At 39.5% G+C, this 19,401-nt stretch overlaps 1 protein-coding gene across 2 annotated transcripts; it reads right to left on the reverse strand.

The window, feature by feature from the left end:
- Positions 1–289: 289 nt before the first annotated feature.
- LOC131334393 (uncharacterized) lies at positions 290–15,940 on the reverse strand. 2 transcript variants are annotated; one of them, XM_058369378.1, is made up of 15 exons: positions 15,652–15,940; positions 12,128–13,851; positions 11,508–12,038; positions 9,464–9,732; positions 8,977–9,359; positions 7,608–7,660; positions 7,420–7,527; positions 5,507–7,344; positions 5,196–5,304; positions 4,793–4,973; positions 4,530–4,597; positions 4,305–4,414; positions 3,354–4,220; positions 797–899; positions 290–637 (listed from the first exon to the last, which is right to left on the reverse strand). In XM_058369378.1, exons 2-15 carry the CDS (start codon positions 13,839–13,841, stop codon positions 621–623), a joined length of 6,351 nt encoding a protein of 2,116 aa, XP_058225361.1. In that variant the 5' UTR covers positions 13,842–13,851; positions 15,652–15,940; the 3' UTR covers positions 290–620. The 2 variants fall into 2 exon arrangements, with proteins under 2 accessions (XP_058225361.1, XP_058225360.1); XM_058369377.1 differs by having other exon boundaries at positions 9,464–9,738.
- Between the last annotated feature and the right edge of the window lie 3,461 nt (positions 15,941–19,401).

The raw sequence follows: 19,401 nt of genomic DNA on the forward strand, positions 1-19,401 counted from the left end.
AAGATTGTAGGAAGTAAAACTTCAGCTTTATTCTTCCCACTGTCAATCACAAGGCCGAGCCCATGCCGTTGCCCTAGAAGAGTAGGGCCTCAAGCCAGCCCACAGGCCTAGCACTGATAACCTGTTACCATTGTCACAATGCTCATTGTAAGGATCAGAAGGCATGTATAGGTTCTTGTTATCGCTCATGTGAACAAATAACACGACAGAAGGATATCAATGATGATAACTGGCACCATTAGCACTATTATGACACATAACAGCAGACCGACGGAACACAGTCACCATCTGTCAGAAACTAGAATCCAATACGAAGCAACCAAACGTTAACGATCAATCGACTACGAAAATTCCAGCAATTCTAATCCAACTACATGGGTAGTTTCCATCTGCAAACCTATTACAGCAAAAGCCTACAGAGACGATAACTGTGTGTGACAACTAAAACCAATATGACATCAACGAACTAAATTTCACATTGGAACCTTCAGGAGGTGAGAATTTCCCTTCCTACTTTCCTATTCTACCATAAATATACACACAAACTGTGCAGGTTTTCTAGTCATTCAACATTCTTCGGATTTCATTGGCCAAGATCACCATTCTTTTGGAAGCTCTGGTCAACCATGGTTATTCCCTGTGATAGGCCAGGCAAGAAGTAAGTTTCAAGATTATTTCCAATCACCACAAAAATGCTCTAAATCATACATGCAATATTGGGGACTACCTCCAACAACAGTGTTGGTGTGTCATTAAAGTGATCGATTTAAGCAAAAATGAAACCTCAAGATTCTACCTTTAGAAGAAGTACCACCCCTGCTCTGGTTTCGGTGACTTTTGTCATGTGAAACAGCAGGAAACTTTGGGATTACGAGTGAGCTTTGCAATCCTTCTAATAGCTGTAGGCAACACCAATGAATATTCCATCAGTGCATTTACCAACAGTACCAACAAAAGAAACAACAATTAATGGGCCACTAAAATGTAACTTGACTGGATGATTGAAGCATACAGCACATTTACAAGTTTGTCAGAAGACTAGATATGATAATGCATTAGCAGGTTAAACTACGGTAGCCGGTGTAGATGTCCACGTATGACATGATCAACCATCAGTTGCAATACAAAACGATACAGTTTAGGTAGATTGAGGAAATACAGGAATCTTAAGTAGAGAACAGCTTCATAACAGGAAGATGAACATAGAAATTACAGACATGGAACAATGGTAGATGCTTGCAAAACACGACAAAAGGTGGTTAACATAATCCCTCGCATGGAATTGAACATCTCAACATTTTTGCAATCTTGGAAGAAAAAATGAAGGTACCACTACCAAACCTTCACATCACTACGCCAACGCATATAAGACTACCATTAAAACCAAATATCTATAGATTCCATGCAAGTGCACAAGTGCAGGCCCTGCCCTATCATCAAACCCCCACAAAACAGAGAGACAAAGGGGGAGAGACTAGAATAGTTTCTAACTTTCCAAGAATTTGCCCCTTTCGACACTGTTCCCACATAAAGGAACATTGCACGACATAATGTAAACGCACTCACACCACCAAACTATAAGATACAACAATTATGGAGTAATATGAGGTGTTGTAACTTGGCATCTCCTGGTCCTCCCCTTGTGGGAGGCTACGGTTCGAGCCCTGTCTTGGGCGTTTGGGATTCAGGGATAGCCTTTGAAACCCACTGTGGGCTATCCTACTAGCTCCCTGCTAATCCCGCTGAAGTAAACAATATTGGCCCAAAAACAGAAAGAGGAAAAAAGAAAAATATGGATACAGCAACTTAATAGCAATGGAAGCTTTCTTAGCTTTACTCCATTTATAAGATTGAGCAAGGTGGTTTCACATACCATCCCAAGTGTAAGCTCATCAACTTATCTTATTTGCAGATGAGGCTATGAAGGGTTTCTATAGATTCTCTTGTTCGCAGAACAACTTGAACAGAAGTGCAATTTTTTAAGCTGCTACTACTGAGAAAAATAAACGCTTTTTGAGAAGGATTCTGGATACTACTCTCTGACACAAATATCTTTTAGTGCCCCTACTAGAATTGAATATTTAGACTGATCATTGAAGGAGATAACAGATGAAGTACGATTTTATTCAGCATACAAGTTTACGGGACCTCTATCATCATCTTCCCCCAAAAAAATCTTGGAAGGAAGTAGGAACTAATAAAGCTCAGAGCATTCTTGTGGAAAGGAGTGGAACTGAAATCAACTGGAGCCAAGATTAAATGCCACTCAGCATGAACATTAATGAAAGGAAGGTGGATTCAGATTTTAACTCCTGAAATATTGGAATCACTTGTTGTGATAAATGGACCTACGGCACCTGCCCCAAGATTCATTGAGGACATTAAGGAAAATCATTAACCTTAAAAGCAGTGGCCAGATTCCAGAAGCTTATCAAACTAGTAAGTAGGGAGTGGGAGGTCTACTTTCCTTTGGCTGGATTTTAGTAGCATGAAGCGGGAGCGAAGGCGGATGTGGGGGTGGGAAAGTGGAGGCACCTAGAAGCTCCTAAGGTTGGGAGCGCATATGGATTATATATTAATATGTACATAAAATATCTTTAAATACTTAACCCTTGAAGGAGAATTCCCCGATTTTAAAGGGTAATTATTGGAAGTTAGATATTTTCAACTTGCAAAACTTCTTGACTATATGATTTTCATATTCTTATTTCCACAATGGCATAACTCCCTTAAAAGTAAGAGAATAATTGCCTTAATGGCCCGATAAGCTCCCATCTTAGTTAGGAGCGAGCTCCCGTCTCGAGGGGAGCGAGCTCCCGTCTCGAGGGGAGCGGGCTCCAGTCGAGCTTTCATCTTGGGAGCGCCAATTCGAGCTCCCATCTTGGGAGCACACCCATTTTAGAAGGATCTTGCTACTAAGGCCGCTGGACAATTGGCACCCTTTCAGCCCCTATACCTTTGCTTTGGTGAAGAGAGACCTGTTTAATCTAGGCAAGAATATGGATTCCAAGGTGAGGAAAGTTAATGCCAATAGCAACTGGCAATGGCACAGAATTAGATGCGTAGTTACATATAAATTATGAATAACACGCCTGATAATATGGCTCCAAACTTGGGGTTGAGGAGAGTTGTTTGGGCTCTGACAAGCAAAGGGGAATACAGAGCTAAATCAGCTCAGCATGCAATCATCAGTAATGTAAATCCAGAGGTGGATTGGCATAGCTTGGACTCGTACAAGCATCACACCCCCAGGTGATCTTTGTTTTTACTTGATCTTTATGGTTTGTTAATATATTCTATCTTTTCGACAACAAGAAAACTTCTAAGATACGTCAAGAAAAATAAGGACTCACCCTTGATGTTGGTTGAATTCTGCGATTTGATCTGCGCGGCTCCGCAGTTTCAGATATTGATTTCCCTGGGTTACCATAATCGAGTTTGTCCACCTCACCTTTAGCCAACTTTCCGCTAGAGTGTGCAAGTTTTCCTCCATTACCCCGTTCAGATCTGGTATTTGACGTGGACGTTTTCTTTGAAGGAGCATCTGATGAAGGAGCTAGTGATGAAAATAAGGCTGGGCCTTCTGCAGATCCTTCAGGTTTAGAGAATGCTCCAAATTCTACCAATCTCTGCTTTCTTGATACATTCTCATCGGTGATACCAGAATCCTTGATCATATGATCCATGGCAGGGCCATCATTTTGAGCAGAAACCTTATCCTTCTGAGGTAGGGTTCTGCCGAAAACGCTAAGTGATTTTCCAGACTTCAGAACCTTAGTCTTGGATTCAGTTGCCTGTTTTTCCTTTGAAATTATTTTAGTATTTTTCCATCCACGAGGTCCTGATCCTTGGGGCATCAGATACTTTGCAAATTTAACCGAATCATTTGATTCATTAGTTTTGCTGCTCCTCTCTGCAACATAATGTTTGCTTACTTCCATAAATTTTCTTTTCTTTCCAGGTTTAGGAACACCAAAAACCACTCTTGACCCTTCTTTCTGAAGACCAGTCCGTAATGTTCTAAGAGCACCAGGCTTATTCTGATCTTCAATGTTCTTACCAACGTTAAATACTTTTTCATTGGCAGATAATGGCAGTAAGCGTGACTCTTCAGGCTTCTCAGATTCTCCAAATTCAATATTGTTAGACATCTTATCCTTTTCTCTGTTCTCTATTGCAGGAATGCCCAACTTTAATCTCTTTTCCTGAGGCGTGTCTCCCTGAAAAAAGCATCAAATAAAACTTCCATAACTAGGCAACATCAAGATCATCAAATTTTCGATAAATACAGGTAAAAATAACACCTGGGTAGAAGGGCCCTTGTCTTTTGATCTGGATTCAATCCACTCCCCATCATTCCAAATGAGTGTCGGCCGTAGATGCCAAGCTTTAACAACTGAAGTTTCCCCTTCAGCTGCAAAAAAATCGCAGAGAAGTTCAGTTAAAAAACGAGCAACCCACGAAACATCAATGTGCGCATCCAACAACTTGATGCACTAATGAACCAAATATCATTTCGTTGCAAATACCTGGAAAATGGACAGTTAATATACTCTCATCCTTTTTGTTCTTTTCTGTGAGAACTCCCTCTCTCCAGCTTAAACACAGCAATAAGACAAAACAAGGTTAGAAATAGTACTGCAGAAGTTCTGCACTAGTGTTCATGCTTTTGCCAACCACTTTTAGCTATAATTACACAACCCATAAGTGAACATATGAAACATTACATAGAAGAGAAGACAGACGACATCAAATAACCCCAGTAATTATGCTAAAAAAGCATCATGCTTACCAATCTTGCATCCACACATCAACTCTATCTCCAACAGACCACTGATAATCTCCCATGGCCGCTCTGCGTCTCTTCCTAGTTCCTTCAAATTGCAAGGCGGTAATATGATGGGCAATGCGTATTCTGGGTGCATTGTTGGCTTCACCTTCAAGCGCTACCCATTCCCTTAGCTTCCCTGAACCTGAACATATCGAGCAAAAGAAGTGAATAGCAAAGCATAACAAAGAAAATCACAATCACGTCACGAAGAAAAGCAACTAAAACACAAACATTTTGCATGAGCAAACTTGCTGCAAAACTCACATCACATATGAGCACAGAAAGTTCTTATTTTCCAAAGCCATAAACCACAAGCCAACCAATTCCCTACAGATGATAGAACTATATTGATTGCAGAGTTTACCTTCATCTGATTGGAGTTCAGTGTACCTAACAAAAGCTTTTCTATCCTTCAAGCTCAAAACATTGGCTGAGAACCAAGCTGTTTTAAACCCATCACCATCTTTTCGAACCTAAAACATCAAGTAGCTAGGTTAGTAGGTATCTACACACACAAAAAAAAAAAAGTAAAGACAAAATGCAGCATGCAAAAACTTCAGATGTGCCAAGAACCAAGAAGTATGGTAACCGATAGCAAGTCTATTGAAATACACAGTTCATAAATTCTTGCAACCCCATACACTTGGTATCTCAACAAACTTTCAGGTCACGAACCTCCACAAGGCAACCGTCCTTTATGCCGGTCTCCTCCTCGACAACCTCCCCTTCCTTTTCATATTCATCTTGAGCAGTGATGGAAACAGTTCTTGACTCAATCTCAGATTCAGGAACCACGCCTATGGTTTTGGATAGGTCCAACGCCCTACGACTCCTTTTTGCTCTAGAATCTGTCTGTCTGGTTTTAAGGGAGCTTGATAACCCATCAGCTGCCCTCACATGATCTTCTATTGACTCCCTGGGGACCTCTCCTGACGGAGGTGCCAAATGAGGGTTTACAATCTTTGGCTCTGATGGTGCCTCCTTGGCAACATGAGGACAATTTTCGATGATACGTACTTCAGATCGTTCTCTATTCTCGTTATTCGATACTACCCCCTGTTCCGGGGGCTGTTGTGGAACTCTCCAATAGCCATCTGGACCAGCTTTTACTAATTCACTCAAAGGCAAAGGATCGCCCATGGCAACAATTTTTCCTGCTTGTGAAACTGCTTCTGCTGCCAACTCAGCAGCTTTTAAAATAGCATCCAAGTTTTCAGCCTGTTTTGATGCAGCTGAAGCAGCTTCAACCCTCTTTCTAGCAGCTTCCCTAGCAGCAACTAATATGGAACTGGAAGAGGTGCTCACATTCCCTCCCATCAAAATGGAAGCAGGAGAAGCGTTTCCAAAATTGTTCACTGCAGAAAGAGAAGATGCAGAACCCTGAGCAGGATTGCTAGTTCTGCCAGGGGCCAACGCTTCATCAGCCATCATTTTTGCTTGGAGTGCAGCATTCGATGCAATCTCAGCAGCTGCAGCTGCTGCCTTTGCAACAGAAGCAGCCGCTGCAACTGCAACTGCCGCAGAAGCTAACTTACCTTCAACATCTGGAGTCAACCCAGAGTTCTTCAGCTTATCCAACTGACTCCACACACTTAGGCTGTGACTTACTGCAGCAGCAGCGAGAGTAGCTGCATCTTCGGCATGTTGCTTAGCCTCTGCAACTTTACTTAAAGTATCCTCTGACATAACATTCTGCTTTACGTTCTGTTCCGTTGTTTTTGGATGATCAGTGGAAGATGAAGGAGAAACAGATGCGACAATTTTAACTGCATCGGCTTTAGATGCAAAAATATTTGGAGTGGATACCATGACTGACGTAGAAAAATGACTAGCAACAATAGGAGCAGATACTGATTCTGTCCGAGTTTGAGCGAGCAAAGAGATCTGACCAAGATCCTCAAAAGCATCAACCTTTTTCCTTTTTCTTGCCTTAGGACCAGTGGAATTAGGACTAGGCAATACAGCAGTCCTTTTCATGTCGGAGAGGGATGAAGTCGCTGCAATAACACCAGGACCACTGCTATGGACCAAGGTAATAGGAGATGCATACTTTGCTTCAGAGGTAACAAGAACAGATGATTCTTTAACCGGGTTTAATTTAACTGTCTCTGTCATAGGCGACACAGAGAAACGAGCATTGGCATCAGAAGTGGAAGTCTGTGGAGAAGCAACCCAAGGACCAGGAAAATGGGTTTGAGATAGCCAATTATGTCCAATAAAACCCCGTGTAGGTGGGGTTTGAAATGGATGCATGGGAGGAAGTGTTTGCTTGTAATCAAGAACCGGTATTCTTGGCAAGCCACTGGACTGCAAAACATCACCAGGAGTAGATATGTTCCAAAGCGGCGATGAAAGAGGTATCATAGGATTAGAAACTGGTGAAGGGGTACCCTTGCTACTTGCTTGACCAAGAGGTGAAGGGGTACCCTTGCTACTCGCTTGACCAAGAGGTGAAGGAACCGCTTTACTTTGACGTGCACCACGTTTTATTGGTTGATCAGTAGGCCTAGCACCTGCATATATTTCCGAATGCAGTTAGGCATTCACCAAACCTAAGTGGTCAAAAAACAGCTTAAACACAACAGTACCTGAACGTGGTTGCACAAGGGTTTCGGATTTGTTGGGATGGGACTTCTGACCTTGAACCCTTTCCATATAAGAGCGCCAAACAGGCTCCCAAACGCTCCTTCCGCCATCTATATTAGAAACTGTCAGCACCCACCCTCTCTCTAAATTCAACATAAGAAAAATACGCACGCAGGGCTAACAGACTAACCAGATGCTCCAAAGGCAGAAACCATACATGCTTCATCAGGAGCTGCTCGTTGTCTGTAACAGCATTTTCAGAATTATTGCATAATACAGACATACCAAAAATGATATCCCAATTTTTATACAAAACTTGACATACAAAACAGAAAACAGTACATGTCTAGCAGACTAGACACGTGGACTAAAGTATTAGCTCTGGATGTCGAGGGGTTTTTGGGCGTTTGACCTCCCTAAACACTTATCTTTACCTTTGGATACAGACACGTGCCCAGAAGTTGGGCATGATTACAAGGGCACAAACAAAATGTTATGAAGTATTGTGTTTAAAATGCTATTCACACAAAAGACGCTAAACAAGGAAGGTACTTCAAACTAAAAGGAATTAATGGAAAATGGATTTCAACCTCAAATCTATTTAAGATGCTAGTATTTATTCTTTACTATCAAGTGTCGGTTTCTTCTTCAATCATGATATCCACCACTAGAATCCTGCGTGTAATTTGCATAAGGGGGTGGGATACATATCCCTTGCCCGGGTCATTCGATGGATACAGATCCCTGTAGGAAATGCAAAAGTCATGTAGCAATGTTGTACTACAAGCCTTCAAAACTGGCTACACAATTCTTTTCCAAAGCTGATATCATTTGATGAGTCACCTCTTTACTAGGTGGTGGATAATTAACTGACTAGCACGGTCAAAGTCGGGAAAAATCATTGAAAATGTAAAATGAACATATATTGACAACATAAACCACATAGCAAAAGGCTGAAGGTTCCTCACATTAGCAATGCCCCTTTTTTTTTTGTGAATAGTTGCCCTTGGAAGTTTTCTAGGATATACTCTATTTCCCTTGTCAAAAATCATGTATTTGTGAACAACTTTAACAGCATTGAATCCAAAGGAAACTCAATAATCTCCCAGTTATATTCAATTAACAACTTTTGGAACTGCCATGAATTTAAAATATAGAAGAGTTAATTAGGTTAATCTACACAAAACCACCTCTTCCATCTTGTCAAAGTTGATGCCCTAGACAAACTAACTAGAAGTTCTTTTCTCATACTCAAATGATAACACTCTAATAAACTAAAATGCTTCTAAAACCTGTATCTCTTCTCTGGATGCAATTGTGCTCATTCGTGCATCCTAATGGTACGGGCACCATTCCAACTGTAAATGGTCAAGTGTACCCAGACAAACCTAAGAAGTCAGATAATCCTAGTCTGACCATTCTTTTCTTTTTTTCCTTCTTTTTCTTTTTTCTTTTCTCTCACTTTTTTTTTTTTTTTTTTTTTGTTGGGGGGGGGGGGGGGGGGGGGGGGGGGGGGTGTGGAGGGCGGGGAGGGATGTGGACAATGAAAAGGGACTCACATCAGCGATCCATAAACAAAGATCTGTGCTCGCAATTGCACTTGTTGTAAATCTGTGAAAGGCTGATGAAACGATACAGAGGGTGGAGCTGAAGTGTTCAAATCTGGTAAATTGGAGGTAGGAATGGAAACAACAGCACGTGGTGTTGTACGACTGCTTTCAACATTCCCAGGGGTAGTTTCCTTGACATGGCTTCCTCTTCTGGAATTTTCTTTCCTTGTTGACCTACCTGGTGCTCGCCTTGTTTTACGCTCCGGGGTGCTTTTGGAACCTCCACTTGCAGTCTCCCCATCAGGTGCTTGAGAACTTCCACGAGAAAGTTCCGATACCATCTTAGGATCCATCTGAACTACGGCAGGTGTTGAAGGGAATCCCTCAACAATCTTCAGCAAACATATCACGACAAGATTGAGGGTTAATAGTAAAACTACATATTTAAACAGCTAGAATTAAAGCATAATTAAGTATCAACGTATCAAACAACTACCATCGGTTTTGTGCATGTCTGGATGGCTGTAACTGATTCCCCATCCTTGGTAGCCTCTCTTTCAGATAGACTTGCTGACAGATGAACCCTCTCATCTTTGGCAGGATTGTCTCCACTAACATCGTGGGAAGTAGACTGAACAGTGATCTCAGTAAGAGAAACAGTACCACCCATGGACTCCTTGACACCCTCTTTTTCACTTTGAGAAAGGACAAAGGAGCTGACAGTTGGCATCCCAGAAAGAGGTTTAACAAAATCCACAGAATGGCCTCCACCTTAAGAACAAAAACATAGAAGGAAAGTACTTTTATCTCCGAAACCTACCTTAGCCGTCATATTTAAGTGAACAATAAACATAGAGCAGGCAAGTATCATACATTAAACATGATGGGCAAGAACTGTAAAACAACACAAGTATTACATCACCTTGATCAAAATATCAGAGGCCTTAATTGTGGTGGAGAAAAAAAGAAGCAGCTAATATGAGGTCAAAATGAAACATCAGACTTAACTGGTTGCAGCACAAAAACCAACATTTCTTTGGTCGGGAAGCTTGAGAACAAACAAACTTCTCTATCTTTTCCCCTAGTTTGAGAAATTGGACAAAAGGTTACAAAACATATCATTCCTCGTTCCTGGTACCGACAGCCAATAATAACACATCCGTGTCATTGTTCATTGAGTTCATGAAATTCACTAACAATCTCCGTTCTCACCGCAACTTTTGCAAGCATCACCTCTCCACCAATGTACTGACAAGGGCAATCACTAACAACTAGAAATTGACCGTGTGTGCGTCACTCTTAGCAGTAAACAAAGCGCAGATCACGAGTAAATGTCATTATAATAACTTGATTAAAGCCACCAAAGACGTAAAAGTAACAAAACAAACTCGCTAAGTACATCACAAAAATATGGCAAACCCCTTTAACAATCCCCACTCTCGTAATGCCATCTCACACACCCATTAACTTAGAAATCACAATCGACCCCTCCCCCTATCTTTCACAGTTCAGTTGCTCTTTATAGTCCAGACTCAAAAAAGTTTCCAAACATTAGGCATTATTACCAGCAATCCGGAATTCACCATCGTCCTTTTTGCATTTAAATCGTCACTAAAACAAACAGATTATTCGCATTAAAAGGAAGAAATGAAAAACTTACTCAAAAGTCAAAACTAACAAAATAGCTTCGATACCATTCTTCTATCAAGTATCAACTAGTTTCTGGCCACTTCGAAACTCTCCAACTCTGGAATTCAATTGCTGGATTCATCTGTGTCTCTTTTTATTGGGTCTCAGGGCCGCAGCAGTCAGCAGACCCAGCACTACTGTTTGAGGGGGTTCAAGCAAACCCCTGGACTCAAAAAGTGCATTACAAATTTGTATTTTTTACATATAATTTGATTTTTCTTTATATTCAGCACTAAATATTTCTTTATATATACAAAAACAAATAAATTAGGCTCAAATAAATATTTCAATATATATAGAGCTTTGTACAGAATTTGTTTTATGTTTGTCACCGCTGAACAAAAATTTTGGAGCCGCCCTTGTTGGGTATGCGTACAACTTTATGGTTCAAGATTTTTAGTCAGTCGCATGAGGAGCTGTTTGTGAAGGATAAATAACTTGTATGAGAAGAAAAAACTGCCCCAGTTATGTCTTGCAAATGTGGACTGCTTTGTGGGATGTGATTTTGACATATGTAAAGTTAGCTTTTGAAGGGTGAGGGTATTTCAGTTGGTCAGAGGTAATTGGAGTTGGACTACTGAGGCATAAAATTAATTGACACAATGACAAAATTGGGGAGACACAGAAAAAGGGTCCTCCATTTCTACACGAATAGAAGAATAGATGGCAGGCTTGGCAGCTCATTTCCTGTAGAGAGAACTTAGGTTCTGGAACTGGACTTTAATTGTGTGGGGAGACATGGCAACATATGCGAAACCCAATTCAGAGCAGGCAACCAAGCAGACAAAAAGATTTATTGGCTTACAATAAGATTGCTAGAAGGTAAGAAAATAAAGAATGAATATGTAAACCTGCAACTTTTGATGGTGCCACTTCATGATTTCTCTGCACAGCCGCTTTTTCACAGTTCCCAGGACTAAGTAATCTTTCAGCCTTGCTACCCTCTTTGACTGCTGAATCACCAAGATTAAGACAAACTTCCAACTGACAAGAAGAGGTTTGACTAATTTCATTGGCCTTCACCACTTGTTCACTCCCACTTGTTTTATTACAAGTCTCCACCATTGGCAATGATTGAACATCCGCCTTGTGTCCCGATTTAACAGATTGTTCAATCCAACTATCTAAATTACTTGTCTCCAAAGTGGAACTCTGAGAGACACTTTTTTCAACTTCCAAAACAGGGCATAGATCACTTGCCCCTTGTGAACCATCCTTGAAGGACAACAAATTTGTATCTTCTGGGGATCCGCCTCCAGTCTTCGTGTTTTTGTCCAAGAGATCAGAACCTTTATCTGCAGTAGTAACAGTCCCAGAAAGCAATGGAGCACCATCGACCGTGTCATGCAATGCCACATTTGTCTGTTCCACAACATTTAAAGCTGCAAAAGAGGAAAGGGTTAGTTTACCAAATGGTTTCTCCAATTTAATCTAAGAGCCTGGAAAACAAACTCAGGAAACTAGGATATACCTGGTTCATCTCCTGCGGTAACAAGCCATTCTGATTGATGAGCTAACTCGATATTTACTTTCATATCATCTACTTGAGACAACTGTGCAACCCTCTCGACACTTCTACGTGATTTAACAATGGCAGAATCCATAGTACTCGAATCCTTAGGCAACTCACCATCATCTCTTTCATTAACAGAAACATCTTGGTTAGATTGCACTTCATTGGAACTTGAGACAATATTACCTTTGTATGTTTGTACCGATCCAACTGCCATGTGAGATAAGGCATGATCTTCAGCATCTAAATCCTTGTTGTGGACTGCAGAAGCATCACCCATACCTTCCAAATTTTCAGCTGCATGTTTTTCTCCAATCAATTCAGTTGAAGAGCATGCTATCTGCAAACTAGGAAGATCTCCCACATAATTGCTGCTTCCATCACCCTGACCATCAAAAAGCTTATTGTCTACCCCAGACATCAAAGATGCCTCAGAATAACTGACTGAAGCCTCACTCCATAATTGGTTATCGCTTCCCTGCAGACGGGTCTGATCAATCTTCAGCTCTGAACTGGAAGGAATTCCATCTTCCTTGGTGATGGCCTCAATGGCATGCTCTTCAATATTACTATCACCCCCAGCAACTATGTTGTCATGGGACAAATCCACAGGTTCACATTTGCTAGCCTTTTCAGGGTCTGTCGATCTTAGATCCTTGCTGCACCCTTCAGCTATCTGTGAATTGCTTTCCCCTTTAGGTGGCAAGCTCAGAGTTTCCTCAATATTGCTGATACCACTTTCAACCCTATGTTCTTCAATATATGTTGCCTCTGAAGGAGAATGAATTCCCTCTAAATTTTGGCAACCAGGACTAACCTCAATTCCTTTCAAAATTTGATCATCCGCATCAGCGTCCTCACTAAGAACCTGCTGATTCTCCACTGCCTTACCAATGCCTAATGATAAACGACTCGTATTACCAATACTAATCTCCCTATCCTGATGCTCAGGTTCCTGAGTTTTCAACAACTGAACACTTGCCACAGCAATATCCTGTGAATCAGAATCTATATCACCAATTTGCATCCCTGCACCAGAAGAATCTTTTTGCAACTTAATATCGTGAGAATCATCAAGTGAATTATCAACTTCAGCTTGAGTGGTATCATCACATTTTCTATCAACTCCTTCAGACCCAATTATAACATGCGTTTCACAAGAAAAATTTGAACTCAGGAATGCCGACGCCCCAGCAGGTTCCAAATTCATACCATCCTTTGCTTCATCATCTTGCTTCAAATGATGCTCCATTCCCTCCGTCAAGCCACCCAATTCACGACAAGCATCTGATTCTTCAATGATCGTGTCCCCAGGGACCATCTCTTCCTGCCGAACAGATTTTAACAACATTTCGACAGATTCAGACGATGTTGCCTCAGACCAAACATTATTGCGCCTAGAGATGGAGCAAGATTCCGCAGCACTTGGACTAAACTCTATTCCACTACTTCCCCGAGAAAAATCTTCAATCCACTGATTGTCTTCTTGACTTGGTATGCCAAGAAAAACCTCGTTTTCAACAAGGCTATCAAACCTCAGGTGGCTCTGAAGGCCGTCATCAAAATCAAACTTGGGAAGAGCATATGGATGCAGAACGGGAGAGAATTTTGAGCTCCCTTCACCAGCTAAGTGAAGATTCTGGCCTTGAAAATCGTTGTCATCATAATCCATCGGTGTACACCTAACAAAACAGAAGAAACAGGAAGGGAAAGAATGGGGAAAAAAGGAATTATCTACCCGATATACCTTGTCATAAAACGTGTACACACAAAAAATCATAAAGAAAACAACATAAACAGTAGATACAATATGTACATGCAAAAAAGAAAAATGCTGAAAAAGAGAACACCACAAGAAGCCTATCTGTAAATGCATAAGATAAAAAGCACACCAAGACAAGGAGAAGCATATATAAAAATGCATAAATTTCCGATATAAAATTGGCAAGAAAGACAAATTCGTATCAACTCACCAGGGGCAGAAGAAATGGTCCGCTTACAAAGGAACATATTGATTTCAGCTCCTCAATTAGAAAGACTGACTGGTAATCTGAATTATTTATGCTGTGTTTGGACGGATTTATGAGAATTTTTTAGTTTAAAAAAAAAAACGTACAAATCGAATAGGTATTAGTACCAAAAGGCAAAAACTATTAGAAAATGCCACAAAAAGAGAAGAAGAGATCTTTTGTTAGGAAATTAAACAGTTGTTAAGCAAATTAAACCCTAAAACCAATCAGAAAAGGCCATACATCTTCTACTCACATCCTCCAATGCTAAACTAGAGACAATAAGAAGACAACTTTTCAAACCACTCATGCTGATTCAAATGATAATCGAGAAACCTCTATGTGATTCGCCTTTTTGATCGGCGATAAAGTATGTCTCATTACACAATGGAGAAACATAGACCTAAGGAACATGGATTCTTCAAAACAGATGAAGTACCGTGTCATACACTCTCATACTTGGGCGTCTGATACTTAAGTGTATGGAACACATGTCTAACCTGTTTAGTTGGTCATACACTCTCATACTTGGGTGTCCGATACTTAAGCATATGGAACACATGTCTAACCTGTTTAGTTGGACATTCAGTCACCTAGCCACTGTATGTTCTCATAAGAATTTACCATAGAACTATGCTTATGGGTTTATGACTCCTGTGCACGTTCTATGACACCTTATAAGCAACATCCTACAATAGCACATAAGATTTATACCTATTACGAAATATAAATATTCTGAAATGTCACCTATCCCGGGACTGGATGAATACTTGGACACACCTGCACCAGACATTCATACCCGTGTGCGCAAGTTATACACTCGTCAAGTACCTGTACATCCTATAACTCAGTAATAGAATGCTCTCTTTGTATGTTTTAAATATTCAATGCTTTTTTGAAATGAACTACTTGTTTATGATTCTAAACATATTCGTCAAACAATAATGATGTCACGGTATAAATCCAATTGTTGAACTGGTAAATATATCCGCCGGGCCCCTTTTCAGGTTTCCGGTTTCCAAAACATAGCACATAACACAGGTAGAACCCCCCCTTCTAATAAAACTAATTACCGCTAAAAAATTTGCTCCCACACTATTGACCACCGTTTGATTCTTGGGTCAGGCCACAAGAAAGTAATTTCTTGTGAATCTGGTCCTGGCGTGGATATGCCTGCCTTTTACTGCCTTTTACCGGACCGAGGAGAGGATGCGTAATCTGGCCCGGACTCTCGTGACCGTTGGAAAAAAGAAAAAAACCTAACACGTAACTCACCATTTGAATCTACAAAAAAACAATTTTTAAAACGTAACTCACCATTTCAAGATGCACCAACAAAAAGCCCTAAACTTTTTTCTGGGGTTAAGTAAAAGCCCTCAACTTCAATTCTAACTACTCTCTCTCGTGAATCTCTATTCCACCAAACAAGTAAAAGAACGGTACCAAGAAGATGTACAAGTCCAGAGACGCTACCTCCCTCCATCCGGAGACCAAATCCTGCGAGTTTTACGGCCGCCTGCTGTGCTTCATAACCCTAGGGCAGGGTTCCGAAGTAAACCCTAATAAGCTGAAAACGACGGCGGAGGAGAAAGTAAACTACCGGAATCGGAAATCGACGGCGGATCAAGTACGAGGAGTGGAAGAAGAGATACGGCGACCGATGTATATCGATTAGATATAGAGAGAAAAAGTGGAGTTGGAGAGAGAGAGTGTAGAGCGCTCCTTTTTTTTTCCCACTTGCGGAGAGTGAGAGACAGAGAGAGAGAGGAGAGAGAAATGTCTGATCGCTATCGACTTTCAAACAGTGGGGGGGGTTTTCCGTAAATAAGGACGAATAGGAGGGTATGGATTAGTGGGAAAAATAAGACGTGTCAGTTAGTGATTGGAGGATAGGGGCCAACCGACCTTTTTTTTGTTTTTTTGAATAATAATCGGCCAACCGAGTTGTTGTGTAAGTGTCAACTCTCGAGTCTCAAGCAGTGGTTCGGTTAGGATCACGCGAAGGTGACGGTAGATTTTTTCACAGCCATCATCGTCGCCGTCCATTTTGGCAGATGAGTAACGGGAAATGCCAGAGACCTGGAATCCACATTGACTAAATTCCTGTGTTTCTTTTTTCGGATTTTGCAATAATCTACTTTACCGTTAAGGTCCTTATTTTCGAAGTAATTCTTTCTCGTTTTAAACGAGATAGATTATCTTCTTATAATATATTATATTTAATTACAAAAATAATTTATTTGCCTTAGTGGAATAAAACTTAAATAGCAATCAAAAGTATAGGGGACGGGATCACACTCAATCATTCTATATGAGTTTGAAAGCTCAATTTTTACGTGAAGAGATTAGGATAATGTACTCATACTATATTTAAGTTATACCGTCAAAAAAAAAATTATGTAGTACTAGTTAAGATGCTAAAATTATTATATTTTTGCCTAATAAGTTAAACGGCTTATTTTCTTATATCCTTACCTATTTTTTTTCGCATTTGTTAATTTTTCGTCGATTTTTTGTGGATGATTATTTATGAATAAAGACAAAAATAAATTAATAAATTATATTTTTTTTGTCTTTCTTTTAAAAAATTGAGTTTCGATTGATACTATTTAATTTTTAAATTCTTTTCGTCATGACAAAGCAATCTTTCACAAAAAAAAATCAACGAAAAACTAACAAAAACGAAAAAAAATTGAATAAGAACCAAAAAAAAAAGTCATTTGGCTTATTAGGCCAAAATAGGACTTAATTGTTTGTTTTTGTTTCATATTTAGTGTGTTGCATATTTCATTCTTTTTGCATAGTCATGGTCAAAAACAAAATTTCTCAAGATAAGAATTTTAACTTTGGGTGAAGTGTAACAGCCAGGATACAGATCGAAGTTATTTTCTTTTCCCTTTGGGACTTGGGAGTCACTGTTTTGGAAGTTGAGATAAATATTTATTATGCTTTTCCATGATCGAATGGATTTTATTTTAACATCCCGTAGATAAAATCATTCAAGAGAATTGAAACCCAAGCGAGGACGTAAGAGCATCAATAGTGGAATAAGCAAAACAGAAAATTGTTACTATTGGATCAAAAAAGTGCTCACATTGAAATAATCAGACCTAGTAATCTCTTAACAACTCATCAAATTTTGGTTCTTCAATAATCAAAGCTAGCAATATTTTGTCAATAATCAAATTTTATCTCTCAATCAACTATACCAACATTACACAAAAACCTTCTCTCTTCCACACTCTCTCTCTCTCAATAATGTTTTCAAAAAATAATTTTAAAAAATTGTAACTTTTAGATTTTTTTTTTCTGTTTTTTCAGAAACTTTTTTTAAACAAAAAACAATTTTTTCAAAAATTTTAAAAACTATAAGTAAATAAAGTGTGTTTTTCAAAAATCTGTTTTTGAAAATTCAAAACTTTCTTATAGAAAACTGTTTTTACACAAAATCTGTTTTAAAAAATTGTATTTATAGTTTTTAAAATTTCAAAACTATTTGTGTAAATATAATTCTTTCAAAATTTCTCAAAATTGTATTTACAGTTTTTAAGTGAACAAAGTGTATTTTTTGAAAAACTGTTTTTTATTTCGAAAAACTTTTTTTTTTTTGACCTGTTTCTAACATAAACTTTTTTTTTTTTTGACACGAACTGTTTTTTTCCTTCAAAAATCGTTTTTTCAAAAAATATGTGTGAAGTGAAGGAAAAAAAATTGGAGGGCTCATTGGTTTTGATTTTGGGCAAAAAATAACCAATGTGGGATTTGACATTGTTAACTTTAGCAGCCTTTAAATGGATAATCAAAAGCTAATGTGACATGTTTTGATTATTCATATTTGCTTATTCCACTGCTGATGCTCTAACGAGAAACTTTTATGTACATCGGGGATATTTAGGAAACTTTTATGTATATTGGGCATATTTAGGGTGTTGGTATTCCCTCCGGTCCATTTCCAAGCCATTTCCCGATCAAACTTGGATGATCGGCTCCATTCATTTTGTAGAGTTCAGCAAGAACTATTAATATACCAAAAATCATGTTCATTGAACTTTAGCAGATACATGATCAGCACACGTGAAAATTGAAAAAAACAAACAAAACTAGGTCCAAAAACACACTGAATCGGAACCCAATTTTGTTTTTTTTTGCAATTTTCACATGTGCCGATCATGTCTCTACTAAAGTACGATGAACACGATTTTTGGTATGATTAAGGTTCTCGCCGGACTCTACAAAATGAATAGAGCCAATTATCCAAATGTGATCAAAAAATGGCCAGAAAATTAGAAACGGAGCGGAGGGGATACCAACACCTTTGGTATACCCGGTATACATAAAAGTTTCTCATCATTTGTACTTGTACCTCAATTTTTGGAGGGAATGTCCAGAAAAAGACAAGGAAAAAGACATTCCCTATACAAATTTTGGGGAATGTCTTATAACCATCTGTAAAGTTAGCATTCGATCAAAAAAAAGTTTGCATCCGCTTACGAATTTATTACGCTCATATATAGTTGAGTTGTCACACTTAGAGCAAGTCCAATGGTATAGAAATGGCCCAAGCAATTCCCATTTTTTGGCCAAATCTGCTAAAAACCATAACCCAACAGTTAGCCATTTGAGCAGCCTTTCATGGCCGTGGCTATTTGCCCAGCCATTTCTGCCACATCACCAAAGTCACCACTAAATCCTTCTTTTTTTCAATTGGACCCACACAATTAATTGAAAATAGGGTACGGATGAAATTATTGAAAAGAATGACCAGAAAAATAGCCCTTGCACCAACGTTGCCATTTTTCTGGCGAAATGATACAGAGTACTATTCATGGCCATTTTTTGGGAATGGCTAGTTAGGCCATTTTGCCAAAACCATTAGACTTGCTCTTACACTGCAGAAGACCTCAGCAACATAGAACAAAACATACGAACAACAGAACAAAATGTACCAGCCAACGAAATTGGTCAATAAATTTTGCAGGTCCTTGATGTAGATGGCGGGCACACACCCGCATTCACAGTGGATTTGGCAGAATTACTTGAAAATTTGATTCCGATGATAAACGAATAGGCGTAACAGAAGTGTCTAAGTTTGTCCATGTGTTTGTGACAATTCCCGGAGAAATGCTACACTTACAACATTTTTCTACAACATGTTTACAACATGGTGACGTGGCCAGGGGACCCACTCACTTTACCCAGCCAAAAAAAAAACAGGACCGAAGA

The sequence above is a fragment of the Rhododendron vialii genome, chromosome 7a (genome assembly GCF_030253575.1).
Source record: "Rhododendron vialii isolate Sample 1 chromosome 7a, ASM3025357v1".
NCBI lineage: Eukaryota > Viridiplantae > Streptophyta > Magnoliopsida > Ericales > Ericaceae > Rhododendron > Rhododendron vialii.